Source organism: Poecilia latipinna, unplaced genomic scaffold (assembly GCF_001443285.1).
Source record: "Poecilia latipinna isolate Pla-1442-1.1 unplaced genomic scaffold, P_latipinna-1.0 Scaffold27, whole genome shotgun sequence".
NCBI lineage: Eukaryota > Metazoa > Chordata > Actinopteri > Cyprinodontiformes > Poeciliidae > Poecilia > Poecilia latipinna.
The window spans coordinates 184,037-195,691 of NW_015112643.1; the positions used below are offsets into that span (position 1 = coordinate 184,037).

The 11,655-nt window shown below is 37.6% G+C and overlaps 1 protein-coding gene across 2 annotated transcripts in view; it reads left to right on the forward strand.

Moving 5' to 3' along the window:
• pcmtd1 (protein-L-isoaspartate (D-aspartate) O-methyltransferase domain containing 1) overlaps positions 1-11,655 on the forward strand; it is a 24,570-nt gene extending 12,915 nt beyond the window's left edge. For both annotated transcript variants that reach the window (XM_015038906.1, XM_015038915.1), the window contains exons 2-6: positions 1,232-1,696; positions 2,796-2,898; positions 5,102-5,273; positions 9,800-9,923; positions 10,307-11,655. In XM_015038906.1, the coding sequence (XP_014894392.1) occupies positions 1,390-1,696; positions 2,796-2,898; positions 5,102-5,273; positions 9,800-9,923; positions 10,307-10,686 (1,086 nt within the window). In that variant the 5' untranslated portion in view covers positions 1,232-1,389 and the 3' untranslated portion in view covers positions 10,687-11,655. The remainder of the gene's footprint in view (positions 1-1,231; positions 1,697-2,795; positions 2,899-5,101; positions 5,274-9,799; positions 9,924-10,306) is intronic.

The following is an 11,655-nucleotide window of genomic DNA, read 5'->3' on the forward strand; positions in this document are numbered from 1 at the left end:
AAAATCTTTTCTCTCGGGGCTGCATTCCGAGCTAAAAATTATCTTTTTTAAAAAAAAAAAAAAAAAAAAAAAAGCCCATATCTTTAAGAATTGTTTTGCTTACTTGTCTTGAGATATTTAAGTTTTCAACATATCTTTTCTCTTCTTATTTATGAATTTGTGAACTTTCATAGGGCTCATTACAGGGCTAAAAGCTCCAGAGATTATACAAGACATTAAAAGTAGCAAATCTGAGTATGAAAAAAAATGAACAAATGTTCACAAAGTGTTACCAGTCTGAAGCCAACCATGTCAGCTCTGAGTCATTCTGCAGACATTATCTGCCTTGAGCAAAACCAGAACCAGTGTTTTTCCACACCTGAATATCTGGCAGGTTGCATCAAATAAAAGCACAGCTTGACTGAAAATGAGAAATATCCCGCACACTTTCCACTTTAGGCAGTATTCCTTAATATTAATAAAAATGGCTTTCAGTTCCTGGGTCCAAGCTGCAGTGTGAAATTGCTTTTTTTTTTTTTTTTTTTTTTTAAAGAAACTTAATTATAAATTGAGTAAATGAATAAACTGGAGAAAATAAGAACAATTCAGCTCCTTCTATGTCTCTATGGTTTTACATTTCTGAAGAAATAACAATTTGAGATCTCGTAAAAAAAACAAAAAAAAAACATGCAAATAAAATTAATCTAAATCATAAAACGCTTAATTAATTGTCAAATCATGGCAAGGGGGAATACTTACAAACTTCTGATCTGAACAACACAGAGAATATAGTTCTTTAGATACTCAGTGGCGTATAAATTTGTTAATATTATTTTTGTAACAGCAGATATTTTTGCCTTGTGACTGCTGGATGTGCAGAGGTTATAAATTGCATTGATGATGGCTTTGTTTCATTCCTGTAAGTCACATCAGCAGGTCACCATGTATTATGGAGTGGCTCTTGAAGCCAAATTGAGTGAAAACCTCATCAAAGTTATTAATTGCAGTTGTGCTCTTCCTGCTGTGACATGTGAAGATCTTAGGGGGGGGGGGCATGGAAAATTCATCAGTCAGCTTTTTTCAATTGTTAATTTTTCATCATCAGACAGTCTTGGCTGTGCATTAATACATCCCCAATAAGCCTTTCCAATCTGCATCTTACTAGTTAACCTAAGAAGACATGATGTTTTTTTTTTTCTGCAGAGATTTTGAAATAACACAGTTACAATGTTTTTTTTTTTTTTTTTCTTAGCTCTCTTGCTGCTCGGACATGAGCCGCATCTGAAGTGACTCTCGACGACTCGCGTTGGCAGGACCCCCTCAGCCAGCGTAGATATCCATGCCGCTGTGAGGAGGACTCACTCAACCTGTGTACAAGTTCAGCCCTTCCGTGTCTCTTCACTTTTCGCCATGGGGGGAGCTGTGAGCGCCGGGGAGGACAACGATGACCTCATCGATAACCTAAAGGAGGCGCAGTACATCCGCACAGAGAAGGTCGAGCAGGCCTTCCGAGCCATAGACCGAGGCGACTACTATCTGGACGGCTATCGGGACAGTGCCTACAAAGACTTGGCGTGGAAGCACGGAAACATTCACCTGTCTGCCCCGTGTATATACTCTGAAGTAATGGAGGCCCTCAAACTGCAGCCAGGCCTTTCCTTCCTTAATCTGGGCAGCGGAACCGGTTACCTGAGCACAATGGTTGGGCTCATCATAGGTATTTCTTTATGCAGTTTTATTTCAAGGGATTGCTTAACATGTGGGATTCTTGGACCTTTTACAGGTTCGGCTTAGCGGATCAGAAGATCATGAAAGAGTTTGTTTATTTCAGTAGTTAATTTCAAAATGGAGAGCTTCAATATCATATAGATTAGTTACACATAGTGTTTATTTCTGCAGTAATGACAATTGGTTCAGGTTAATGAAGACAGTTTCTCTCAAAATCCAATATTTTTTTGAAACAATAAAAATGTTTTTTTTTTTTTTTTTTTTAACAGTAATGTTTAAAACTGCTGACTCGACAGGGCACTGAAGACAGGTCGGTTGAATTTAAGTTTAAAGTTGCTGGAGGACCGTTGTGAAGTTTTCACAGTCAGAGATTATTTCTGGAACCTTGAGATCTGCTGGTGTTGGTCCAGCAAAGATAATTTCATTCTCCGGTGATACTTGGCATATGTCCATACTTCCAACAGTTATGCCTGGTTTATTGACCGTAGCATCACTGTGCTTGATGGACCTGCGGTGCAAACTCTTCAGATGTAAACACTCTATAGAGTGTTGTGAAAAGGAAGAGGAGAGACACCAGACCCAGCAGCAAGGAAGAGCGGAAGGCCTCTATTAAAGCATCCTGAACTGCATTAGCTGTATTTATGCTCTAATTTATGCATATGGCGTTCTAAACTGTACAGTATATACTGTACAGCACAAGAACATGCATTTCAGAGTGTGGCATTTCTGCATTAAACCAACTTTCTTTGTTGGTGGTGTGTCATTTTATCATTTTCTGAAAAACTGAAATTACTGATTAATTTACTGAAATAAAATAATCTTTTATGATATTACACTTTGTTACGATTCCCCTGTGTATAATCTAGCTAATTCGGCTGTTTGAAATCTTACCTTATTGTCCAAAAACGGAGCGGCTCAAACATTTCAAGATTGAAGACCATAAATTATGAACTGCTTTGTTTTTCTTCTCAATAAGGGACCTTGTTGAAATGAAAAGCCCATAGTATTTGAAAACCAAATGTCCGAGTGTGTTTGAGATTAAAGCATTGTTCCTGTGTTTATTTCCCCCCCTTTTGTTTCTGCTTCAGGCCCCTATGGTGTGAACCATGGAGTTGAGCTCCACAAGGACGTTGTCGAGTACGCCAGACAGAAACTTGATGAATTCATTAAGAATAGTGACAGTTTTGATAAGTGAGTAAATGCCGTCAGAGTATTTCTATTTTGTTAAGTGTCTTTGTTGTCAGATGCAAACTGTGAAAGAGTCAGTTTTTTTGTTTTTGTTTTTTGTGCCTTACTGTAATCTCTCCTGAATCTCTGACGGTTGCCTAGCAAACAGTTTCATCCAAGAAGCTGCCCAGAACAAAACCACCCACGTAAATACTCTTAAAACAGATCACTGTCAATGTGGACAAATTAAACACAAATGAACGTTAATAAAAGGCTGTAGCTCAGAAGATGGAGAGGTTGTTTCTCAGCTGGAGGGCTGCTGGTGTGCTTTACAATCAGAAGGTTGCTGCTGTTTTGATAGCCAATTTTGCCAGCTGAAGTCAAAATGAAAACCACTTAACTGCTCAAACTGTTTCTCATTTGGAAGGTGTGTTTGATACAAGTGTCTAACTGCGGCTGTTCGGTGAAATTTCTTATTGTGAGGCTTAGTTATTTGCCGTTATTCAAGTGCAAACAATGATTTTGTGAAATAGTTTAACCTCTGCCAAATTTGCACAACAAAACAGCAGGGTACATTTGGGAACAATAGAGTACCTTTCCACCATATGAATGCATACTGTTATAAAGTGAGTTGTTAATTTTATTTTTAAAAAATGATTAATAACATGTTAGGTTTTTTTTCTGTGTGGCAAAGATCTACCAGCTGCTGTAAACTAATGCGTCAGTTTTAATCAGTGAATCTACTTCTGGGTTTAGTCGCACACTTTAGGAATCATTTTTAGTGTATATTTATTTGCTCCTTGTACATGTGGAATTTTAACACAGAAATTGATCTTTTAACGGTTTTCCACAAACAAATAGATCCACAGTTATTCAGCACACTTGTGACCTTGCTGTCTGTCATTTTAAAAGGAGCTGCACGTGACACCATTTCGTAAAACAATTGCGCAATAACAAACTTGTCTTTAAATGGGCCACATGTGATTGTTTTAGCCAGGTATATCTGCAGTAAAACGACTTTGAGCGTATATTCCTCGTTTTTATGTATTTATTTTTTTAAACGAGCCCACTGGTTTATAAGCATTACATGGACATGCAATATTCATACCCTGTGAACTGCTGTCTTACTCTTTGTCATGTAGCAATCAGAAATTTTCCAGACAAGGCATAGATGTCTGCCTAAAGCGGAAGCTCATGCAAAAAAAAAAAAAAAAAAAGCATTAATCAGGCAAGCAGCCCAGAGGAATGTGGTAACTCTGAAACAACTGCAGATGTTTCCAACTCTGGTTGGAGAACTTATCTGAAACTAGAGCTTCACAATGTATTGAGTCACAGTTGTCATCGCGGTTTCGACATGTATAATGCCACAGTCGTAAAGGAGTGCCTGGTTGCAATTTCGTGTAGGGCTATGATGTTTCAAGTATCACACATTTACACTCTGCATGTCAGTATAATACCTGGCCAGTTGGATGGATGTTTATCGGCTGATGTAGATTTTAGTGACCAAAGACTCACAGGGAGAAATGGGACTATTGTGATCATGGAAGAAAAAATAGAAGCAGTAAGTGAGGGAAAAGTTGGGTGAATTGTGTGAATTTTTAAAATTTTATTACTTATTTATTTATTTTGTTAATGAATTCCAAGCACATAAGAGAACGTTGTTTGTGCCAGATGTGTTTTCACTGATAATGTCTTGTGCTAAGTCATATGTGCTAATGAAGTGTTCTAAATGTATGAATATCTGGAAGATTTATATTTCTGTAAAGTTTGTGGTTCTTTATTCGGTCATAAATGTCAATTTCCCTTATACTGTCCTTTGTGTGATGGCTTACAATGTCCCTGAGTTTCTTTTTATTAGACATTTTTATCGACATATCAAATCTCACCGTTTCTTCCCTCAGTTTTGTTTTTGCCTCTTCAGTGCCTGTTGCACAAAAGATAATGAACACGCACTGCAAAGTCCCTAGATGATGCCAGCTCTATTTACAAATGGGCTCTGTCTGAATTTCAAGGGCCTTTGTCTATTACAAGTCTATTACTGCTGATTCAGACATTTGCATTCTCACTCATGAATTGTTTAGAAAACTTCAGGGCTGCGGTGGACGTGTGAAAACACTTATGCAGCCGTGCTTATTTCTGTCGCTGTTTACAAATGCGGCAGTGACACTGACTGAATGACAAACATGTTTTCCCTGACTGTATTTGATATGTTGATTATTTTTCGCAGGTTTGAATTCTGTGAACCTGCCTTCGTGGTGGGGAATTGCCTTGAAATCTCAACGGACAGCCATCAATACGATCGCATTTATTGTGGCGCTGGAGTGCAGAAGGACCATGAAAATTACATGAAAGTTCTGCTCAAAATTGGAGGCATACTGGTGATGCCTATAGAGGATCAGGTAAGTGCTGCAAGCAATGGCACTGATACAGAGTTGACACACACACACACCAGTTGCTATTTAAAATTCAAAACATAAGGGAAAACAAGGTAAAATGACCTGCAAGACTCATTACGCAACATTCTCATGCATTATTGAGCCACGACTACCCCTGGATTTCAACAGCTGTGCTCGGAGCACACGGTGCTGCAAAAATAACAGTTTATTTAAAATAGACGTTGTGCTGGTGTTGACACACCGTTGGGGCATAAGAAAGTACATGGGATGTTTTGGTGTTTGTGTGGCAAGGAACCTTTGGGACCACAAAGGGACTCAAGTAAAGCAAAACTTAATTTTGACTCTGGTAGATTTTATTACCCGAGGTTGTAGTTTTGTTTAGTCTGGCTCTCTGGGTTGTGCAATATGCATCCAAGAAGACTGAACCAGTTTCTCAGCTTGGTCATTTAAAAAATACTTTCATTTTAAACAATTTATTGCACCATAGTTAAGGTATTAAAATGCAAAAAAATAAATAAATAAAATATCAGCTAGATGGTCTATATAGTGGCTTGAAGAGGTCTTCTAGGATACATCTAGATGAGAATGCAGCTGTTGGCACCATTCCCTTTTTTTTTCCGTGGCATGCTGGCGGCCCTACTGCTGCAAGCAAAAGAATCTCACTAACCAGCCAGAAGAGCAGTCCACACTTTCCACACCAAAAAAGCAAAACAAACAATCAACCAAACATTAAGTTAAGGCTACTGCACAAAGATTAGTTTGCACTTTATGCTCGTCATATAAAAAAATGCAAACTTCATGAATGTGTCTGCATGGTTCCCTCTGATGACACGTTAAAAGTTCTGTTTGGTGCTGATAAACTTTTGAAATACTCATTGTTTTCTTCCTCCACAACAAGGTTGAAATTGATCTTTGAGGTGCAGAAACCTCCCGTATTTAGAGAAAATCTGTAGATTGTTAGGAAAGATGTGATTGAAATGGCCAGGGAAATGAGGCTTTATGTGTGTTCACATCAAAATTAGCCTTTTCAGATATACGATGAACCAGCTATGTTTGAAAAGTCTCGGAGATGAAGAAACTTAATCTGGATTAAATGTTAAGAAACAACTTTTGGTATTTTGTTAAGTGAAGTCAATTTAAAGTTGGCCCATTGTTCAATGTAAAGTTTGGGGGACCAGAAAAGATGCATGAGGTTCAGAGAAGGAGGTTATATTTTCCGTGGGCTGTGCTCAGTAATCCAGGCCAAAGTTTCAGAAAATGTGTTCCGATTGAGCTTTCTTTGAGAGATGCACGATTTACACTCAGTGTACACTCAGGACAATTATGAATAATGATTAATTAGTTTATCAATCCATAATTTGCCAGGAGTATCAACACAATGAAATGGATTTATGATTCAACAATCCAACACACTACAGAAAATCAATGTTTTATATATGTTGTTGCTTTATGTGGTGTTGTGCTATACACATTTGTCCTTAATATGATAAAAAAGTACAAGACAAAAACATATTTTTAAAATGCCAAGTTAAATTAGAAATTATATTAACATTTTAAAATAACATTTTGCACTGTTAACATCTCTTAGAAATTAAAATCAGGAATAAACTTGGAAAACTGCAATCTGTATTTGCTTTGTATTGCTAAATAACCAACACCCACTGATCACTGAGGAAACAACATTTATAACAAACTGCAGATCTTTGTAGGATCTGAACAGCTGAAAAATGAAGAGTCTGTGTCTGTGGTAATGCAAATCTTTTTAAGAACAGATTGTTCTTTGTTCAATCTTTTATCAGCACCAAGCTGATGTATTTTCTGCCCTCCCTCTTGTCTGGGGCTCTTTCTTTTTAAATTGATATTCAGAATCGACAAATATGAAACCTTCAAAGGACAGGGAAGGGAAGAAGTGTGCAGAAGAAAACTAAAACACTGTAGGAAAGTCATCACAGGCTGGTAGATTGCTGCTGGAATAACCAACATCTGTAGTTCCCTCTTCTCATTTAGTTTTTTTGTCAGGATGAGGAATCACTTCTGTGAATTTCATTATGAGCAGATTTTTTTTCCGGCTAAGTACATATATGAAACACTTCTGAATCCCCCTTAAAGCATCTGTCATTCAGTCATTGTAAAAGAGATCTACAGTATTATGTGTTTACACAGAAGAAAAATGTGAATTATTAAATGAAGGCCTTGCTTCATACGCTCACACTTTGTTTTATGAAACCCTCATATCTTTTAAGTGTCCTTTAGCAATGAACAGATGGACTTTGACATCTGGCCTCAAGGTGTCAGCTCTATTAGCTAATAAAATATGTGTTGTTCCATTAGTGGCACAGCTGGTAGCTGGAGCTAAGGAGGTAGAGCTCGTGAATGTCAACAACAAGATTGAATTTGTACAAAGGAAGGAATGTGGTGTCGTGCACAGCACCTCCGTAGGCCAGTAAGTCCTATTCGCTACAGCTGCAGCTATGAAGTAAACACTTAACTTGTTATTGTCAAAAATAACTCCATTTCTCAATCTAGGTTAATAGTTTCTGAAGAACTGTCACCCTGCAGAAGGTCATTTGATATTAAAGGTCTGAGCTGTCGTATATCTGTCTCATCCCGAGAGCTATTCCTGACATATCAATCTGACATCAAATGACAACGTTAGTGATGTGATTGGCCAGCTAATGATAAGCCAGAACCACTGCAGAGCACAGAGCGATGCAACAGTTTTCTTATTAATACTAATTGATTCTGCTTTATAATTTTGTTTTCATTTCTAGCACCTGGAAGAACGAAAACATTTCAAACCTTTCATTTATGTTGTGTGTATATTAATAAAGATAAAGCAGATGTGTCGGGAAGCTCATGAGCATATTTTAGATTTGTTCACTTTGCAGAATTCATTTGTGCTTTAACAGCTGTAACATACCACTAGGAGGAAAAATGTAAATGCATACAGTAAAAGTACAGCACCCTACACACGTAGTTCTATGCATTAATATTTTACTGCATTAACATGATATTGCTTTGTTAAATATTTATGTAAAATCCCATGGCATTGTTTCAAAATCACCAGTGCCACAATTACGTATTCCTCCAAAGATTCCTACAAAAAGTAGTGTTGCTAAAACATTTTTGATGTTTCATTTTAATCTATACTCCCGTTTGTCTGCTGTATAAAAATAATGCCCAAAGACTAATATATCTTGGACACGCATCAAAAATGTATAAGACTAGAATACATGTGGCAAACATGCGACTGTGATAATAGTAATGTTCATAATTCTTTGTAGTTTTATTATTGAATCTTCTTTTATTCTTTTGTTTATGCTTATTTTACACTGACACAACTTTGTATTTCCTCTTTTGTCTTGAGTATATTTTGAACAGGTGACTGTAACATCAAATTTCCCCCCAGAGGTTGATAAAGCATTCTAAGAGGTTGGAAAATAGTAACTAAAATAACATTGTCTAAATTAATATGTAGTATAAGAACAGTAATCAAAGTTTTAAACCGCTGTAATTGTGGCAACTAAGGCTGGACTTTGATCCAATTTTATCTCGGCACAACACACAGTGTGGAGGTCGGTGTGGGATGTTAAACCTCTGCACAGCTCACTGCAGAGGACTGCTACAGAAAGCTGCTAAGTCTGCAGAAGAACCATTGGGCTCCATCTACATGCCAGCCTGTTATTTGGGTGACAGAAAAAGCATTTTCTGTCCTACCATCATAAACAGAAATGGGTAAAATTTTACAAACACTATTGGAACTTCAGCACCTCAGCAACTTCGGCATCTGTGTGAAGTTCCACACACAGTGTTATATTCCTAGATGAGACTATGACATTTTTGCCACACACTGTGGAAAAGCATCCACCATTGTTAAGAATGGTGGAGGTTTTATATTACTGTGAGTTGGTTTTTACCTAGAGTGTATAAATTCTTTGAAATAGCAGGATATTTTTAATAAAATGCTGGTGGCCTGGTAAATAAAAACAAAAACAAAAAAAAAAAACAGGTTGCCATTAGGTTATCCAGCTTAATGATAGTCCAAATCAGAAATAGTTCACAAGAAACTCAGACACAAAGGTCAGGTTTCAGTTGTCTGAAGTAGCAGCAAATATTCAAGGTTATATTCCTGATGACATGCAGAATGCAACTCACACACATGGAGTGGCTTTCAACAGCAATTAAAAATGTTCAGGATGAATAAATTCCAAACATTTTCCAGATATAATGTAACATTTAAGACTCAGATTAGTAACATGTTAGAGGGTAAAATTACAACAAATCTACGGCCACTTGACCGTGTGCATCATCTTAATAACAATACTTTTGCAACTTTTGCATATTTCTGCATTCAGTCTGACTAGGCACTATTTGCATACTCTATCTGGTGGAAGCTTTCCTAAATATATCATGTTGTGTGTTTGTATGGTGTAGGAGTGATTTATCCTGTCTGATTCTAGATCATGATTTAGGCATAATGTACATGTCCCCCCCCCAACAATAATTAAATTTTTTGTGTGTATATGCAGCTGACCCAGATAACCAGAACCGGTCAGAGCACGTGGGATAGCAGGAACATCTTGGCGGTGTCCTTTGCCCCCTTGGTCCAGCAGAGCCGAGCAGAAGGAGAGAAGCCTGACACTGTCCAGCTGCGTGAGTTTCACTGCCTTGACAACAATAAAAAAAAAAAAAAAACTTGCCTTGAAGTGGAAAACTGGCTGTATTTTTTAATATTTTTTTTAGGCACAGTGCATTGAAATAGATTGGAAGTGATGAGTCCTAGAGCAGCGTGATACCATACTTGTTTTGTTTTATGAGATGTGCTTGCAGCTGCATCATGAAGCCACTTTACTCTTCTCTTGAAACACTGGAGCTCACTTTCCTGTCACATTCTTACTTGTTTATGCTGACCTAGTTGAGAAAATGTGGTGGTAGTAGTAGCAGTAGTTGTAGTGTAAAAAATTCTTTGTATTTTTTTTTTTTTTTTTTTGTTACACATTGTCCTGAAGCACCGTGTCATCCCTCTCTCTCCTCAGCCCCAGTGACCGTCCGCAGCCTACAGGACCTATCTCGCATTTACATTCGCCGCACTCTCCGCAACCTGGCGAATCAGGACAGTCAGGGGAAGGGCACAGTTCAGAGGGTTCCCCACAAGCGCAAAAGGAGGCGCTGTCGTCGGCGGCGCATCAACACCTACGTTTTTGTGGGCAATCAGCTCATACCTCAAATGGTGGAGAGCGAAGAGGAGGAACACGCTGAGGAGGAACAGAAGGAGGCGGCGGCAGAGGAGGAGGAGGAAAGAGACATTGGTGACATTGAAATCATCAAGCAAGTGAATGAGCTGAGAGAACAAATACTGGCTCTGCCTCTGCCGGAGTCGCTGAAAGCGTACTTGCTGTATTACAGAGAGAAATGACTGATCCACTCGATGTCCGTCCTTAATGAGTGCTCTGCCTGCTGAAATCCCGTTTTCTTCGCCCTTTTTTTCAGTTCGATGTAGCATTATTATCACCTAATCTCAAAGGCAACACTGTATTGGAACAAGATGACTTAATGTCAGATCATAATGTTTTGATTTCCATGGGTGTTCGTTTCTCTTGACATTTTTGTTTTTGATCTGTATAAAAACATATGTAAAAAGTCTCCTAAATGGACATTTAGTTTCAGGAAACCGTTTTGAGATACAGATTTTATCAAATCAGGATGTCTGCAGATATTATGCAGATAAAAACTGTATAAATGACAAAAAAAAAAAAAAAATCTGTTATGGTTTTGTTAAAATATGATCATACAAAAATGAAAACTTTACTGCACCTTTTGTAGAAGCTTTAACCTGCTGTCACTATACGGGGATTTAATTACACAGAAACGTGCAAGTAAGGCCACATCTGATCCCATTTTTCAACTAAAGATTAAGAACTTCTTGCATAGACATGAATGGGGGGAGAAATACTTGTCTTGATGCATTTTATACCTTCCTGCTAACAAAAAAAAAAAAATAGATCACTGGAAAATATGAAATTGGTTCATATATATATATATATTTTCTACAGGGCACATTTTAATGTTAAGTTTTCTAAAGCATGCTTACATTCTTGTGGGTTCTCACTGCGATAAACTGACATGTTATTTGATGCAATGTAAGCTCTCTACTCTGTTGTCTTTTCTCAAGGATGCATTTAAATAATATATCAGAGGTTTAGCATTTGTAAGGAAATAAGCTACAGATGTTTATGGATAGTTCACGGTTTCAGAAAGGAAGATGTTTAATTAATATTGATCATATTATATATATATATCTCAGGTGTTTCTAGGCACCGTTTCACATGTTCTGACTGATCGCTGGAGGTGATGTCACAAGTGATTAAGTTTAGGAATATGTCTT